At 37.2% G+C, this 19627-nt stretch overlaps 1 protein-coding gene across 7 annotated transcripts in view; it reads right to left on the reverse strand.

Annotated features, from left to right (window-relative positions):
- Nucleotides 1-19627, reverse strand: part of FAM185A (family with sequence similarity 185 member A) — a 51421-nt gene that overhangs the window by 18191 nt on the left and 13603 nt on the right. For 3 of the 7 annotated variants that reach the window (XR_014952042.1, XM_085569345.1, XM_077783645.2), the window contains exons 5-7: nucleotides 14800-14841; nucleotides 10162-10257; nucleotides 7724-7858 (exon numbers count right to left, since the gene is read on the reverse strand). Coding sequence is in view for 6 of the 7 variants with exons in the window: in XM_085569345.1 (XP_085425471.1) it covers nucleotides 7724-7858; nucleotides 10162-10257; nucleotides 14800-14841 (273 nt within the window). In the remaining variant the exon portion in view is untranslated. The other 4 variants (XM_085569343.1, XM_085569347.1, XM_085569344.1 and 1 more) reach the window with 4 other exon arrangements.

Raw genomic sequence — 19627 nt, forward strand, 5'->3', positions numbered from 1 at the left:
TATTGTCATTTTTTTCCAAGCTCCCTGGAAGCAATTATAGCACTTTTATTTGGTAGAATTTGTGTACTTTTAGCAGAGACATTTCCTTCTTGACACAGTTTTTTTGCATTTATCTAATTTCTGATAATACATCTTTACAACAGAGTAGTGGTTTTTATTATATAATACTGCACTTTTTATTCTAAGCTAAGAAATAAATGTGTTATGGTGGGTTGACCCTAGTTGGCTGTCAGGTACCTACCAAAGCCATTCTACCACTCCCCTCCTCAAATGAATAGGCCAGAGAAAATATAACAAGAGGCTCATGGATCAAGATAAGGGCAGGGAGATTTCAGTTTCCAATTGCTGTCACAGGGAAAACACACTTGACTTGGGAAAAAACTAGTTTCATTTATTCCAAATCAACTCAGAGAAGGGTAACAAAAATAAAGCCAAATCTTAAAAACATATCCCACTCACCCCTCCCTTTGTTCCAGGCTTAATTTCACTGCTATTTCTCTACTTCCTCCCCACCAGAGGCACAGGGGGATGGAGAATGAGGGTTTTGGTCAGTCCACATAATCTCTGCCACTCCTGCCTCTGCAGGAGGAGAGCTCCTCATGCTCTTCCCCTGCTCTGACAGAGTCCTCCACAAGCTGCAGGTGGATCTCTGCAGCCCTGCAGACCTCCAGGGGCTGCAGGGGAATCTCTACTCTGGAACACCTCCTGCCCCTGCTTCTGCACTGGCCTGCACATCAGCAGGGCTGCTTCTCTCATGTATTTTCACTCCTCTCTCCAGCTGCTGGTGTGCAGTAGGGTTTTTCCTGTTTGACTGTGTTATTTGTCATCACTGATGGGTTCAACCCTTTCCAGTGCTGAGTCTATCTTGGAGCAGGCTGGTGCTGTCTCTGTAGGACACAAGGGAAGCTTCTGGCAGTTTCTAACAGAAGCCACCCCTAAAGCCCCTCCCAGCAACCTTGCCACACAAGCCCTACATGTACTGGTTTTCTCTGGGATAGGGTTTATTTTAATAGTAGCTAGGATGGACCAACACTGATGAAAACAGTGTTAGACAATATATAAAATTTGTTATTTCTGAGTGGCCCTTTCAGAGTATCAAAACCTTTTCTTCTTCTAATACTGATCTCTGCCAGGACAGGTGACCCCAAATGACCAAAGGGATACTCTGAACTGTATGGTGTAATGTTCTGCATCAGAGCTGGCAGGAGGAGGATCAGGGGACATTCAGAGTGATAGCATTTATCTGAGCCAGTACCTGTTACATGAGATACAGTCTTGCTTTCCTGGGCATGGCTGAACACCTGCCTGCCCTGGGAAGTAGTGAAAGAATCCCTTATTTTACTTGGCTTGTGTGCATAGCTTTTGCTTTATCCATTAAAGTCTTCATTTCAAAGTATCTTTATCCCAACCATGACTTTTCTCACTTTTACTTTTCTGCTTCTCTCCCCCATCCCACTGGTGGGGAGTGAGTGGCAGCCTGGTGCTCAGTAGACAGTTCTGGTTAAACCATTACTCTACATGAGATACTGATCTGGCTAAGTAATTACAAAGATTTTAATTGTTATTGTAAACACTGAAAAGAGACATGGTAAGACCTGATTGTCCAGATGCCTCGACATTTTGCTACTATTACTGTTTCCTTATGATAATGGCCTAAAAAAAACCCAGAACCAGGAGGTATCTGTCTTCTTACATGCTTCCATACACTTGGTATTCACAGTCATGCTCTGAAAAGCTCACTGTATAACAGAGTTCAACTCAGTCTCATTTTATAATTAAGAAACTGAGGCCAAGAGAGAATAAGTGACCTTCCAAATTTATACAAAAGTTTTGTGTCCATATTGGGAATTAAACTGGGATCTTTAAAGTCCCAAATCAGTGTCTTTATCACAAGATCAACCTTCACTTTGGTTTATTTTACAAAATATCATTTATTATTACTTTACTGTTCATTTAACTGTGTGAATTCTAAGTTTAGAATAATTTGAGCCTGGAATAACACAAGGGATGGCGGGGAAGCAGATTCTGAACCAATTTTGCAAACATGCTCTGCTCTGTAACACAGCTGAAATTAAATTCTGGCCACAGCAAAAACAGTGGCAAAACTCCAACTGACATCACTGCATTGGTTTCCACAACTCAGGCCTATGTGCCAGAACTTTTCAATAGTGTTTCAGTGCTTTAGCAGCTCTAAGTGGGATTGATTTAAGTTTATGGGCCAAACCCACAACAATTCACAATAGGCTGAGGTATGGTTTGGAAGTACAGAGTTCTCAGAGGAGTCCAACAATGTCAGAGTCACTTCTGTGTCCCTTGTTATCAGACTACAACATGCCTTCAGGTGTCTCCAAGGGGATGTCCTGCTACAATTTCTGCACTCCTCATTGCTCCAGACAGCAGCAGTCTCAACCACACTCTGTGTCAGTAACATTCCTACAGTAAAACAAAATCCACAGACCTCTACTCATCATCTAACTTGCAGACTTAAATCTGTGATGAATCACCAAGTTGGACAAATGTGTTGTATATGGAATCCATTAAAATTTGAAAGTTCAGTTCCTCAAAGCTTTCCCAAATCACTAATTTTCAATAGGATTGTATCAGAGAATAAAGAACAAAAATTAAAACAGAATCTTTCTTTTAAACATAGATAACACTTAAAACATTTAATCAGTCTGTTTTTTTAAACAGGAATCAACCTCCTGGTGACAAGAAATTGAACCTTCTACAACAAAGAAGTAAAAAGGAAAATTTCAGCTGATCCTTTAACAGAGCTGTAGAACACTAAAAATACAACTTTTTCTCTTAGGGAGAGAGGACAGAAATTCAGGGCAGAAATATATTTCCAGAAGGTGCATATTGGAGTGCCTGGTCTCAGTTCCTCTCTCTCATGTTTTTGTGACTATGGCTTGTACTTCTGTAAAAGAAACAAATACTGAAGCACAGAATCAGTGCTGTAAATTGTTTAATGCACTGCTTACACCCTGGTAAAAAAGTTAAAGAAGAGTTTAAGGAACACAGGAACAAATTTCCAAGAGCCATTTTAAAGCCGAGTTGCTGTCTGAGCTCTGCTTCTCATTTTGTTTTTCCCATGTGAATGCAGAAAAAAGTTTTGTTCCTTATACTTCTGGAAATTTGCCTGTGAGGCAAATATTAAGATTATTAAGCCCATCACTAGTAGGAGGTTCAAAGTTATTTCCTATATTTAAATTACTTTATGTATGAGGCATTAATCAAGCAACAAGGTTTAGCTGGAGACCTTTTGATGACCGCTAGGGTCTTAACTGTACTCACTGCTTGTATTCTGAATACCATGAGAACCTAAGTGGATTTTGAGGAAGACTTTACTAGCTTGATCAAATCACAAAAGCAAACAGCCTCCTGGACTGAGAAGGGGGGGTGGGGGTGGGCAGGGGGAAGGAAATTAATTTCCAAACCTACCAGTCAAGACAGCAGTTAAGTTCAGGAGAAGACAGATACACCATTATGCTGTGTATACCCTTCAATTTAAAGCCCAGGAAAAAGGTTGTGTTTCTCCCCCTCCCCAGCGTGTGGTGTTTAAAGGAAGGTAACACCTTTGCAAAACTTCACAGTCAAGTACTGACTGTTTATTTACTTGCCTTCCTGGAGACTGGAGAAGTTGAGAGCTCTATTTTCATACCGCAAAACACAAGAAGAGGATCATATTTTAAGTGTTGCTCATTGGTAGTGTTTGGACTGTGTATATATCAAAATGTTGTGAACAGCTTGAGTTGAATGCAAGCTGAAACCAATAAAAATCTGTAGGATAGCATCTCATCTAATGTGTTTAATAAAAGTTGGATGAACTTTCTATTTGACTCAAAGGAATGTAATCTTTTCCAGATACAACCTGGGTCTTTGTTTATTTTTTTTTAAGATATTGCTTAAGGATCAAGGCTTCACAGAGGGCAGTGTGTAGAGGGACATTATAAAACAAAGCTCTTCCCACTCAATTCTAGTGGCCAAGAGTCAATAAAAACTGCTTCTAAGAAAGAAGGAAAGTTCTGAAGTGCCTTGAGAACAGACTAAACGGGAGGGCATGACAGCAGATAGTGTTACTCCTGGGATCAGAACTGCAATGCTGACTGCAACAAACCCAAGACAGCTGCACAGTGGGAGAAAAAGCTCTACACTGGGGCAGCTGGTAAGCTTCAGATAAAACCTGAAGTTTCAGCACTGACATAATACAAGCTCTTTCAGTTATTTCCCTTTCAAAGGCAAGTTGCTTCTCTCATGTTATTCACTGCCCCTTCCAGCTGTGTTTGTATTCAACCCTTGAACTCCAGGCTGCTAAAAACACAGGTATTACCTTAGAGTAAACAGTATAGAATTCTCATAAAGAAGACTTAAACACACCCATCCATAAAGTTTTGTGCATGGTACAATAGATTTATGCAGTCAGCCCCCTCTGGCACACTGGCCTTAAAGCAATCCTAAAGGGAAGGCCACAGCATTCCATAGGCTGCTCTCTCAGTACTACTGTATGAGGGACCACTGAGTGAGCAGTGAGAAGTAATTATTCCTGATGGCAGGAAACATCTGTCTAGATCCCCTTTGCTCCAGCAGGGAACATCAGGCAGATGTGAAAGTTGTAATATTTCAGTGCATGCCTGAGTGAATGACTGTTGTAAGGAAGAAGGTGCTTCTCACCACAACCTATGGGGAGAACCAGTCTTCTCCGGTTAATCATGATTTTAGGACTCTGATCACATGTTCTCTTTTAGAGACTCCACAGTTTTGAAGCACAGTACTCAAAACTGGACACATTCCAGCAAAGTATTACTAATGCCATGTAAAGCCAAAGGATTATTTTGAGTTTCACAGAAAAATCATGTTAATATGCTGTTTGTTTTCAATGGTGTAACACTGTTGTTTCCTGATATTATTTAAATATTGCTCCTCTTGGGACTACACAAGTAATTGTTCCTATCTTTGTACTTTGAACTTAACTTATTGGAAAATGGCCTAAAAAGCATGTAAATCAAAATTATATGAACTTTAACCTTGACCTTCAACATGTTTGCAACCCCTGTGACATAACGGACTCCTAAGTTCATTTTCTTCTTAAATGTTTAACATCTTTTAGCCTGCTACTCTTTCTCTTACCACATGCACTACCTATAGGTAATTACCTCCACAAGCATAAGATTTAAGAATACAGGCACACCTGGAGACAGGAAGAAGGCAGATATTGAGCAGTAAGGGCTCCTCTTCTTGTCAGGGAAAAGAAAGAACATTTAGATATGATTACAATCAGAAATTACTGGAATTACTCAAGGACTCTAAAGACATCCAAACACTTCCACTGATGGAAGCTGGACCAGTCCTTAACATGAACTCTGTTTTTGTAACATTTCATTATATCATACATACTGCTTTCAAGACTACCTACTGATGCCAATGGGAACAGATGCCTTGCCCTTGCAAATTACTTCAATGAATAAAAACTCCCTGACACTGCTCTCTAGTTCCCCTCCCTTTCTCAGCAAGTCTCTCAATTTTGCAGCAAAGTCCCTCATTTTCCTAAAAGAGCAAACCCATTTTCACACTCTCATCCCTCTGTCTCTAGAGCACTCACTCCAGACTTCCATCATCTTGCTTTCACTAAATCCCACTCTACTCTTGGCTAGCTGGCAAAGCCCTGGATGTGAGCGCTTGTGGGGCTGTAGTGTACTGACCCCCCTCAGGTGGAAGTGGGGGCTGATGGTGTACAGGATGACTGCTCTAAAGCAGTAGGGAAGGTTTTCCTAGAGCAGGAAAGTGCAGGAATAAGGGCATGTTTACAAGTCACAGAACTCTGCCCTGTCTTCCCACTGGACAGCCTTCTCTCTAACACCTTCAAACATTCCCAGAGGCAAGTAAAACTTCCTAAAAGGTCACAGTTCCTGTGTTATTCACATGAGAACCAGATTTTCTGAAAAACCATCTGTTTTTAAACTAATCTTTGAACTCAAAAGCATAAAACTCCTAGACTGCCATGCTCTTGTGATACAGTTTTTAAACCATTTGGCAAAGCCCCTCTTCACTCTCTATTTTACATTTCTCCAGTCACAGCAGCAGGACTGCTATGGACTTTGTACCTGAAACTTCAACAATGCTCCCAGGATTCAGAAATTGTATTGAATGATTTTCAATTATTTGAGAATCTACTTATATAAGAAAATTACCAAAGATCACCTTTAGGAAGAAGCAATCATTGATAGTGAGAGGGTAAGTACAGAAAGAATACATCATAAGGTAAAGAGAAATAGAAGCAGGAAGTATCTCCCTTTTTATGTAATGCTGTAAGTTCTTTAAACAACTGATAATCATTGGCCTAATGCTGTTGCCACTGCATAATTCTTGATGATTTCTGTGCCTCTGGGGCATGTATATTTGAGAGTTAACTAATCAGAGTCACTTTTGGCCTCAAGTGCCAAGATCATTTCCATACAGAACAGTGGGTTGAAAAATTGCTTCTGCTTCAGTGATGACTGTCCCACATAAACACTGACTGGGTTGTGAAACCAGAGAAGTCATTCAGCTGTGTATATTTGAAACACCACTCTTATCTTTAATGTTGCCAAAGTAGCAAGATGATTGATTGGCTGGTGGTCCTCATTCACTGAGAAGTTTTGTTTTACTGCTGAGGTGATTCATTACATCAAGTCTTGCTTGAATCTGGGGTCCTTCCACAGATTTCTAGCCTGACAACCTCCATTTACGGTTTTTAAAGAAACTATATTTAATTACCACTACTAAATTTAAGTGCTAGTTACTGTTTCTAGGCAGGAAGAGATATATAAGCAGGCTACATACTAAAATTATATAATTACACTTCCAATGTTTTCCTGACTCTGAGATGTCCATCTTACATTGAGGAAGAAAAGAGTTTTTATGCATATTTCCTTTTAAAATTCAAACTTACCCAATCTGCTATCACAACAGGTCACACTGACATAACACGTTCAAGTATAAAGCTGGAGTCCCCAGACACATGAAGTTAATGTTTTCTCTAGAGCCAATTGTGTAATTGGTAAAAGCAACAGCCTTAACTTCTAGATAGCCACATCTGGAGTGGGGGAGAGAAATACACACCCTCACAGTGAATTTATGACTGGTTTCTAAAGCAGGAAACAGCAAGACTTGGGATTCTAAGTTCATTTTTAAATGCCTTACAAGAATACTTCCAGTAACTGCAGGTACCTTTCCATGTTCTCTCTCTCCCTATTCCTCCAGCTTCTTCTGCTCATCTCCCACCCATCATTTCTCAGCCTATGCTGCACTACTTGTACATTTATAAATATGCCATATACCCCTTTTATTTCCCCCTTTGACTCAGAAACAGATTTTTAAAAATTATTATTATATTTTTAACATAATAGATTGCCTAGGAAAGTCTATGTGATTTTCTAAGCCAACAAAGCAATGGGACAGATTCACCCCTGGATTATCTCCCACACATTCACTGGACTAATGCTAAAGGGGAATTTGGCTCTAAGACTTTTGTTAAGAAGAAGTTGATTACATTCACAAGTCATTTACCAAATAAAATTTTAAAGTCATCCAATAACATGGGGAGTACAAGAGCACAAGCAAACATCTGAACATGAAGCAGATTAAACAAGCAGCTGCCAAGGGCAATAAACTAATAAAGAAATGTAGATGTATTTGACTTAGGCCAGGCAGACATTTATTGGAAGCCAAGATTAGCAAGCCTTACCACTTAGAGTTACATGATCATCTTTGGAGGCACTCTGTGTTTCTTTTAACTGGATCTCTGAGCTCACATCCACTTTTCTTCCAGACAGCTCTAAATAGGCTTTGAGAGATGCAGGTACCTTGACTGTAATTGAACCTGGTATAAATTTAAGTGAAAGCTAGTTAGTTTAATCATGAGATCAAAGCATGAAATAGTCCATTATTTTACTAACTTGAATCAAACCATCATTTGGTTGTGCTTGGTTGGGTTTTTTGAGAAGTCTTCAGAAACAGTAGCCTCTTTTTTTTGGTCACTTAAAGGATAAATGGAAGGATAAATGTTTATGATAAATGAAGGTCTCTTTATTTATCATAAACAGAGTATGTCACATGTAGAAAATGGTATCACAGTATTTCCTTCACAGACTTGAAAATAAATAGTGACATATATGTCAAGTAATGTCTTTTGTTAGAGGATCTTATTACAGGAAGGATCAAGGGAAACAAATATAATAGATCTCACAGGTATTATGAATTTAAGTTCATATTCTAGTTGCATATTGACATTCCAGAGCAAGGACAGGGCCTCAGACTTGACAAATAACTCAGTCACTGCATGGCACACGATGAAAGAATTGCTGCTCTGGAAGGATGAGATGCTGCTCACTTACTTTGAACACTGGCAATTGTCTTTGCTTTACTGCTTAGGGCCAGCTGTTCACATCCTCCAAGAGATCAGTCTCAAAACTGACTAACCAGTTTAGACTATGCATCACTAAAATGTAAACTAGTAGCAAAATTGCAGCTTTGGTGGCCTGAATAATTCTACTTTGAGATTAAAACCAGAAATTCTGACTTCTGCTTTCCCAAATATGTGCATCTATGCATCAGGCCAAAGGCAGACACTGGGCCCCCAAGCTGTCCACATTAGTCACCTTTGGAATAACTCAGTCACAAAGTTTGAAAGCTCTCTCCTACACATTAGATCAAAAACCTGAGAAATTCAGAATACACTGCCTTTTTATGTGCTCCTTAGTTTTTGCTCAATATCACCAATCACTACAGAAGAACATAAAAGATTCCTGACATACATCCCAGATGCTTAAGCAGAACATGGTAAAAAATACAGCTAAGAAGCACCAGAAAGCAACCCTAGTTAGACACAGCAAAATCACTTGCCTGTGACAGTTCTGATGAACAAATAACTTCCAGTATAATTTAGGCCTGCATTTTGCTGGATACACAAAAGCCTTAGAATAAGAAAGGGAAAAGGTCTTCATCTTTGGGTCCTCTTTGGAGAGTTGCTCAGTGATGACTCATAAAACCCGCACACATGCAGCTCATTTATCACAAATGGGACATTTTCTACACTGCAGCTGTCAGCAGTTATTCTGAATTTACAGGGTAAACAGAAACAGAACTTCAACTTTGCCTTTACTAAACTGTGCTGCCAGAAGAGATGTTAGAAAATATTTTAAAAACATTAATTAGCTTTTATTTAATACATTCCTCTTTTCTTCTAGCTCAAAGAGATATTAACTTAGCAAAATAAGTGATACAAAAGGTAAGCAAGAAATAATATAAACAAACTTCTTTGCACTAATGAAGCCAAAATATATTGTACAGAAGGATGCACAAATTATTTCAATTCATTGACACCATGAGTCCCACTTTGAGTAACTGGTAGGTTTTAACAGGGCACAGGCTTTGTTTCACAGGAAACAGAAGTGGACCAAATATCATGCTTAAACTACCAGAAGTGACTGACATGACATTAAAGTCAAGTGTAAAAATGCTGTGGTGTGTTTTGGCTTGTTTGGGATTTTTTTTTTTGTTTGCATTTTGGGTTTTTTGGTGCCTTTTTTTTTTCCAAACTACAATGAACAAGATGTATTCAGTGCTTTGTAACTTACAGCATCGTATTTTCAGAATGGCAAAACTATGAATTCAACTTTAGGTGTGAGTTTTTAACTAAGAAGGGAAATTTTAGTGAGTAAGCAGGAGAGAAAATGAAGGAATATGGTAATGTAAGGTTCTCCCATCTTTGTTTCTCTGCCTTCAAATTTTTATAGTAAGACATTTCAGTCAGAAGGCAAGAAAAATAAATGTATGTGTGTCAGTTATCACTGCATATACAGCATCATGGAGAAAACTGTGCTTAAGGCAAAGGAACACTGTAACCCTAGTCAACTCTGCAGAATTCTGCAGGGCATATTGCCAGGAAAAAAAAATTGAAAACACAAACACATTTAATCTATCTTAAGTCTTCTTGTCCCTTACAGAGCTTATTGTATTTTAAGTATTTATAGACATCTTCCAATATTGATGCAAAAATAAAAAGTAAATAACCAACAATCACAAACTATTTTTTACAGATAAAAAAGCCCCAAAACAAACTCCTATTTCCTTTTCTTTCACATCAAAATCTGCCACGAAAAATATTTGTTGTAGTTTGCTAACCTTTCTGGGATTTCAGATCCACTTTTCTTAATTGACTGACATAAACATCTATTGTCCCATGATATGTAGAAGCTTTTAGACTTCCATCTGATGAATCTAAAAAAAGAAAAGAACTTGTATATTATTCACTCTTTTTAAGTAAACATTTGCCAGAATGTCTTTATACCTCAAACTGATTTTTATCAATTCTTCTGTGTTTGAGAAGTATCATAATAACTTACAGACTGTCAGCCTTCACTTAGAATAAGAGGTTTCTGAAAAAAAACTATCTCCCCACTCCAGAACTGGGGCACACACTGGTTCTCAGGCTGTTGCTCTGCAGTTGTTCTACCTCTACAAGGGCCCAACTGTACATCCTTCTACATGAATATTTTTATTTTTGTGTGAAAATCAAGCACAAAACTTGAATACTAAGATATCCTTTAGTTTCCAAAAGAGTTCATTTGCTCAAACTCTGTGCAGGAAGAACTTTACCCAGGAAAGCTACCCCATGCAAAAACCAAGCAGCTGCTCACTGCAACCTCTTGTTACACAGAGTAACTGAACACAGGCTTTGTAAAGTCTGATTCACTACATTTGAATTATCAACAAATGTTTAATATGTGCAGAACAGCATTTGTTCTGTGCCTTGGAACAGAGAAGCCTAACTTTTCTTCTATATCTTATCAGCAGAAATTTATCATCATAAAACTTTGTGAAGAAGCATTTTTACAAATAGAAAGTCCTTAAGAAGTTTTAAGTGTACACTTGAGTAGTCATTATTTGCAATGTATTCCAGTTTTAAATACATAGACTTCCATAATATTAAGTGAAGTCCCAAAGAGTTTACTTTCAAACTGCTGAACAAGCTTATACCTAATAAGAATTGCAAAGAAATTATAAAAAAAATCTAGAGGAGCACAAAAAATTACCTTGGTACACCAGCAAAAGGCAGTAACTGAGAGGTATTTTTAGAGACAATGGTAGAAATTGAAGTATTGGCAAGAAATTCTGAGACACTTACAGAGACTGGCTTCTGAATATGCATAGAAAAAAATCCAACAGCCAAACTGTTAGAAGTAGCTAAAAAAATAAAACTTGAATGAAACTTCCCATTTTAAAAAGTAAAAACATTAATGAGAGAATGAACTTGATTAATTAACAAGGATGTCTCTAACATTTTATGCTTGCCATACAGTTTTACCACTAAGTAAACTCATCTGGAGCTTTTCTGATCCCAGGTTTCAAGCACAGATGCCAAAGATCAGTGCATTGCTTACAAAAGCAAAAACACAGAAAAGAATCTTTATCCCACAGCTAAAGCTGATTTCTTTGGAAGAGAAAGTAATCAAAAAAACCCCAGCTAATCCATACTTAGTCAGCTGAGAAACTGAGAAGAGCTTTGACTGAAAAGAAAACATTAATAACTAGGACTGGATGTGAATGCTTCTACCATTTCAAGACTTTGTACTAAAGGTCTGTTTGATATCTGAAAAAAAGAAAATTAACTCTTCATTAATAATGAAGAGTTTTGCTTGTCTAAGTGAAAATGAAATGTTGATTTTAACTGTTGATTTTTTTAAAAGGTTCTCATAATAGTTGAAAAGTTAAAGTCATTAGAACTGGAAAATTTTACATGCATCAACCTTTTTAATGCATGTTTTAAGCTGTGATCTTTATAAGTTTTCATGCAAAAGCTGTTTTTGCAGATATTCCCCATCAAATTTAGTAACAGCCAATTACCAACTCCACATAACCTTGACAGAGATTTTGTTGGCAACAGATACAGGAAACATCCAGCCTTTGACTCTTCTGCTTCAAACAGAAGCTATAATAAGTTTCTTTATCTATTCTAGGAAGAAAGAAAAGTCTCCTGTGACAGAACAGCAGCTCTCTCCAGGGAGAACATCAAATAGTCACATACCACCAGCTGATGGTGCTTTGGAGGGACAACATTTATGCACTGAAGCCTTTCTCTTCCCACTGAAAAATGCAAAAGCAGCTCCTTTGAGATTCTTCCCAGCAGAAAGATAACTTTTGTGAATCTGAAAGACTGTACAGAGTGTTCTTTCCTAGATTGTCAATTAATAAATATTAAAATAAAAATAATTCCTGTTTTGTGAGAGACTGCATTGAGTTTGCAGGAGGCATCAACAAGAATAAAGGATGCAGAGGATGCAGGAGAAGTGCAGCAGGGACAGGCTCACCAAGGCACAGATATACCAAGGGAGCCAAAAACAACCTTGAGAGAAATGGAACACTTTTCCATTGAAAAGTGGAAGGATGACTTGCCAGATTTTGACTCCCAGAGTACCTTTGTACTAATACAAAGTTTCCTATGGCTGAAAAAACTTCAGCAGAGTTTCAAAACCACCAAGAAGCTTGGCAGCACTAACCAAACACTAAACCTGGCACTACAATACTGTGCAGTAAACAACAGCTAAGCTTTGACCTATGTAAGTAACATGAAATATATTTTATGGAAACACCTAAATATTATTTATTATTTATGTTATTCATTATATTATGTAATGAATGGTTCAGATATGATATTAAATACAAGTGTGTAGATACAATTAAGACTATCAAGAGACACAGAACTGTTCATCACTTCTGCAAAGTCCATAAAGATGCTGTTTAAAGCTTGTATCTGTAACTTAAATAAAGGGGAATGAAAAGAAAATGGATTTTAAAAAAACCCAAAGAGTGCCCAAATCCAGAAAAATAAATATTTCAACAATGAAAAATGACCCTATGCTAAGAAGTATAGGCTAATAGTATAAAATACATAACGAATGGTAACAGAGACAATACATATTTTATGGTTATGACAGATCAAGCCTAAGGCAATTTATTTTCAAATATATACCCAGTGCTATCTGATATAAATGTGAATAACTGATGGTAAAAATAAGGAAAAAATGTATAGCTTAAATTCAGAGTTTGCTAAGGACCGACAGGGGAAAAGGTTTTCTCCAGGTTTTTCAAGGGGGAGACTTTTACTAGACATGGAACAGATGGTCAGTCTTGTGCAGCTTTAGCTATTTAAGAATTTACTGGTACTAGAGAAAAAAAATGAAAAAAAAAGGGCACGGTGAAGCAAGATGTCCTTGGAAGGACAAAAGTCTTTGTTAAGTTTTATGAAAATTAAATAGAGCTTGAAGAATAAAACCTAAGTCACATAACTTGAGAAAGACTGCACAAAAAGATCAGTGAAAGGCCTACAAAGGTAACATTTAGTATCACTTCTCCCTTCACTTTATCAGCCTAGCACTAAAGAAAGAACTAAACAGAAGTGATCTTTACTTAAATCTAAGCAAAAACATGCTTTTCCCAATAGCACCTAAAGACTGACCTTGTTCATGGTAAAATTAGTGACAAAATCAATCTCTATAGGAACACAAAATATTCATTACGATTTGATTATAGACTGGAGGAAGTATAAAATTCCAACATATCTGAAGTGTGAAGAAGATTGAATTCCTGTTTAGCTAGCTATCTAGTATATCTTATTGATAGAAAACTGGCAAAAATTCTTGGTTTAGATACTAGAATTGAAATCTGAAAAATAAAGTTTCTTCAACTCTAATATGTGGCTTAATGCTTAAGCTGAACCTGGTTACTTAAGGAAAATAACCATCATCTGTTGATGGAAAAAGCTACCTCCTATATTAAGAAACCTTTATTTAAACACTCTTCATACCCTATGAGTTTATTTAAGAGAAGGAAAAACAGCTCTGCAAGTTGAATTTAATTCTGTGGTTTAATGACTAACTCATAAGAATGTGTCTTGCATTCTTTTTCCAGGAATGCTAATATAGAGCTCTTAGAAACATAAGAAGAGTTGTTAACAGTCCCTGAACACATCTTAGAGATTGTCCCTGAAACATGCTTAGTGAGTGACTACAGTTAACAGCATCAGCAGAAGTCTTCAAGATTTGGGCCTGAGAAAATCTTTCTACATTCAGTAGATACACTGAGCCTTGTCTATGATTTTGTTACTTCAGTTTTCTGCTATAGCAATAATTAGAATTTGAGTTTCTCACTTTGGAGTTTGTGTGCTGTAAGATGCACTGACAGAAGGTATACCAGAACTGATAGTTATGAGTTATCCTGTCATATAAATGCCCAGGTTCCCAAAAAAAAGTTTATGAACTATTTTCATTTCTAAAGGGAAAACTATTAGCATAATAGTTTGACAACACTGAAATTATCACAAGCCTTCCCATCACTTCCCCAAATAAGTAATACATCGATTATTAGCTTCCCAATGTAAAAATTAAACATAGCTAATCACTGATAGCAATAAATGTGAGAGAGAACTACAGTAAGGACACAACTGCATTTGATGCAGACTTGAGAATTTTCTCATGCCCTTTTATCCCATCTATATCTAAAAGGTAACAGCTAGACTCAGTCTCACTTGTGCAAAGTCCAGCAAACATTGGGTATTATTAAGTGATACCATGTGCCTCCCCCAGCCACAAAAGGCTGAGTTTGGAAAGGGTGTTATTCAGTCACATTTATCAGTGCTACTCCTGAAAAGGAGGTGAAAACATCTGTGTGAAATCACCTCCTTTTTATTTCCCTTGAGAATATTTAGCCTTTAGAAAGGAGAAGGGAAGAGTAAGAGAGAGAGAGAGAAAAGGCAGAACCTACCTACTGTGATACTCCCTCTTTTGGTCTGAAGGTTGGTATTACCTGTAATGAAAAAGGGAAAAATGTTAGAAACATTATTGAAACATATTATTTATTAATTTTAATCTTGTTGCTTTACAAACAAAAGTCTCAACTCATGTGGGTAATGATTAAGTGATTCCAGACAAGAAAAACATTGAGTAAATTCAAAGACACCACCTGGATTTGAGGGAGAAAAAACACATAGACAGGCATGTATGTACCAGGCTAATGCACAATATTGTCTTAGCTTACTTTGGGCAATTTTTTGTTAATTGCTCTGATGCCTGCAACAGCACTACAGATGATTTATGTTCAACTGCATAAATAACAAACAGTTTCTATTTTCCTCTTTTATATACCTATACCCCATCTCTGATGGAGGGGATCTTGTGTTATCTGCAAAGGCAACTTCCTGGAACCATTGAACATTTCCTACTCTCTCCAAACTTATTATTTTGTACATGACAACCCCTTGCCAACATTTCCATTGACTTCAGTTGGAATATGTTGGACAAAGTGGAGACATCAAACAAAGTGTGCAAGGCACAAAATGTAAAATGGTCTTCTACTGAACTTGCATCACTTTAAACAGGCACAGGTGTTCCATGCTCAAAATTTCAAAACTTATTCTGCCCTTTCACTGATAATATCAAGAGCATCTGGAAGGATAACAGATATACCTCATAACAGAAGAGACATCTTTACTACTAATAGTCTAACTAAATTGTAGAAACTTCTCCATTTCCATGCATAAATGGGTCACAGGAAATGCTCAAAATTAAAAACTAAACCACACCATGTCATCCCTGCCATTCTCTCATCCTCCCAAGAGACAGACAGAATGGAGACTAAGGCTGATCACAGAAACTGAGTGCAGTTTAGTAATGCACAGTCGCCATAATTTTAATATATTTCAGAAAAGGTTCTAAAAGTTGCAGATGGATTAAGTTCTACCCTATCTTGTGTAATTACACAATGGTAAACAATCATTAGGGCAGAGTGCATTCCACTGTATATGACCTGTATTTTTCTTAGTGGTTCATGGGCTGAAAGCTAGAAAAGCAGCCTATCATCAACAGTCTTAAATTCATCTTTTCAAGCACATACTGTACAAAATACTTTGGAGTTCTAAAAATCAGAGCAGAAACAAAAGCATTTTTCAACGACCTTGAAAGATGTTTGGCTTCACTCTTTGCTGTTTATAAAAGGCATGCTATAATTATACCATCCTTTTCCTCATTTTATTATGACTGGCACTTAAGTTTGGTACAACCTACAAAAAGACCTAGGGTTTTGTCAGTCAGCAGCTCCCATGAAGCAGCTGAAGGTAGATTATACTCTATCAGCATATAGCCCCTGGGTCTGTTCATTTTTCTGGGGGTTTTCTTACCTGTTTTGATAAGTAGACCCTTGAAAAATATTCAACATGTAGAAATCAAATTCCATTTAGATACATACTTACATGGCAGAACCACCAGTGCCGTGCAATGTCAACACAATGCATTGGTGTGAAAAGCTCACTTCAAACCTTTAGCTAGAACAAAAGCTGCTTTTAAGCAGACAGGAATGTCCTGCACTGTCCATAGACAGTGCACAGAACTGCACTTTTAGTCATGTACCTGTTCTCTGAAGGCCTACACAACTTAGGATTTTAAGTTAGGCAAGTATTTCTTGGGCATATCAAGGGCAAAGAGAGAAAGACCAGACTAAAGGTAATTAAACCAAATAATTGATTATTACAATCAACTGATTTCAGCATTGTAATACATGTAATGCACTATGATATTCAAAACATATTAATTTTATCAGAATATTGAGAGCAGTGCCTTAGTGTTCTGGGGGTTTGTTGCTTCTGAAGAAAGAGTTATCTTTTCTATCATCTACAATCTTTGCTTCTTCAATGAGCACTGTAAAATTTCAAATTACAGTATTGCAATCAGGATCGTATAGGACCCAGGGCAAAAGATGCCTTTTGGGATGTAAAGGCACCACTTTATGCTGTGTGATTTAAATGCCTTCAATTTGTTTTGGAGGCTCTCAACAAGGCATGCTTATGTCAATGCAGAAAAAAAGGAAAATAAACCATTATGCAACTTTGTATCGCTTTAGAAATTTATTTTATTTTCATTTCTTTATAGACATGTCTGTACTTTAGTCTGATGAAAATGTAAAATGTGAAGCTACAATTCCACTCTACATACAGTGAAATCCAGAAATGTAGGGAACACACTTAGGTATACTTATACTTTGGTATATCAAGAGGTGTATTTTCTGGAGGGATCATGGAACTCTAAGCTCAAGCACTGGACTGCCCTGCCTTTGGAAGATGGCAGATATTTTACTTTGTCTTATTCAAATAATTGACAAGGCAGCTGTATGTTCACTCCTGTATATAAACTAGTGTGCAAATATATAAAGTAACCTCAAAAACCTCGTTTCCCAGTGCGAGTCTTTTAGATAATTGAATAGTTAATGGACTATGGCAGAAGAAAAGGTCAAGAGCAAATATGAAGTCCATCACAGCCTTTACTGATGTAAAGCAGCGTAAGCTGAGTGCCAACTGTTTGCAAGGAAGCTTTGCAGGTAAGGACTGGGCACGATCTCCAGTGGGAGTGAGTAAAGAAAGGCAGCTGCACACTGAGCTGTGTGATCAGGAGCACAGACAGCAAGTAAAGCCCTCTTGTGAGGCTGCACTTGGAATACTGTGTCCAGTTTTGTGTCAAGAAAGACACCAGTGTACTTAACTAAGAGATGATCAGGAATCCAGACCAAGCTCCAGATGCTCTGAGAGCATCTGTTTGTTTTGCTTTCAAAGGAGAAGGCTGAGAAGGAATCTTCCTGTGGCCTTCAACTACCTAATGGGAGTGTATAGAGGAAAAAAAGACATTCTTCTTATGGTGATGCAGAAGAAGAAGGAAGAAGTAGCAATAATGGATACAGGTCATAATGGAAGTTATGATCAAAAAAGATTTTTCCCCACCAGAAGAATAATTCAGGAATGGACCAAGATGTTCAGAAAGCTCATAAAATCTCTGACTTGAAAATACTCAAAGCTCAACTAGACAAGGCCTTGAGCAAGCTTGGTCCAATTGAGCCCACTTTAAACATTAGCTGGGAAGGAATTTGATATCTAGTCCAAATTTAAACTAGATTTATAAAAGAAGTTAATAGTTAATGCACTCAACCCAAGACTTTGGGACTGCTGCGAAGAGAGGCTCCCTAGTCCTTCCATGTGCCCCTTGGTAGAGAATGTTATTGTCTCTTAGATAAAGAAGAAATTTCTCAGGATCAAATCTTTTTCAGGTGTCAACTCAAAAGCTTAATAGCACCTGACATCTCTAATGCCCATTACAGAAGCTGATGAAATTTACCCAAAATGAACTCCTTTCAAAACAATGCATTACTCATTTGCCACAGAAGCATGAAGCATGCAAATGAGCAGTTGTGAAAGTCTGAGCTCTACCAGTGTCGTGATTGTACAGCCTGAGTTTCAACCACAAAATGTGTCTCAGACAGGTTTGTAAAGTCTGTGCTACCCTAACTTCAATTTTCCCAGTGCAAAAGCAATGAAATCCAGCTTAGTTTTGTGCAGGATGTGCTGATTTGGTGCCACCTATAGTGTCAGCTGTAGGGAAATGGTGATTTTAGTTGCCCAAGAAGCAATCTGTCCAGGTGCTCACAGACAAAACTATTGCAATTGAGCTATCTTATGAGCAAAAATCAGAAGTGAAAGTAACCATTTTTTCTAGCAGACATTTATAGTAGGAATTATCTTGTCTGCTAATACATGTTTGTATGTGTACTTTAAAAGCCTTGGTTCTTACTATTAAAACATGATTGGAGAACATATTTTACAGAAAAAATATTTTCTTCTCAAAAAATAGAGTAAAATTACCAACCAAATGTTAATGTTCAATTAAAAAAAAACATACAGCTAAAATAACATTAGGTGTTCCAAGCCCATTTAGTGAAGAGGTCATAAAAATAATCCTCAAATAACATAAGAAATGTCTACATAATTTGGATATAATTCTATTTGCTTTCACATTGTTCTTCAGCTCAATGGCAACAGACATTACTGAAGAAAGTTATTAACTGCAGTAGTTATGATTTCATTTTTGTAACAAGAAAATAAAAATTAACTATTGGATGTGGAATAAGATGTGAACCTGCTCACAAACTGATCACTCCACAATATCATTACACTGTATAAAGTAAGAAAAACCAGCACAGCTTATAAGACAGAAGTTTCAGAAATAATACAAGCCTACATGTTAGAAAAATACAATAACAGGAGAAAAAGCAGTTTATTTCTGTCAGTGCATGCTAAAATTAACTTTATCTAACAGGTTTAGAAACCATTGTCACAATTAATTTAAATGGACAAAGCAGTTGCTCCTCCAAGGAGGAAAGAAGTAATTTCTCAAGCAAGATGACAACATAAAATTGCTAAGAAATTATAGCAAATTCCTTCTAAGGGATATAGCTGAAAATCTGGAACTCTGACAGAAAACCAATTTTCTTTGTACATCTTCCAGTTTGTTTTACTCAATGTTAAATCACCATAAATGCATTACAGCACAGTCTGAATTCAATGGGAGTTTTGTTAAATTAGAAAACCACAATAGATTTGAACCTCAGCTGCTGTTTAAATAAAATACTCTGTAGCTTATTAGTTTTAGATCTAGGGGAAGGACAACAAAGAGTGGATGGTTTAGAGACTGCTAAGTTCTAAGAACTTCTAAAAACCAAAACTCTCACCATGCTTAATATAAGGTGCCAGCAAGCACACAGTCTATTTCTAATA

This window comes from Lonchura striata, chromosome 1A (assembly GCF_050655825.1).
Source record: "Lonchura striata isolate lonStrDom1 chromosome 1A, ASM5065582v1, whole genome shotgun sequence".
Classification (NCBI taxonomy): domain Eukaryota; kingdom Metazoa; phylum Chordata; class Aves; order Passeriformes; family Estrildidae; genus Lonchura; species Lonchura striata.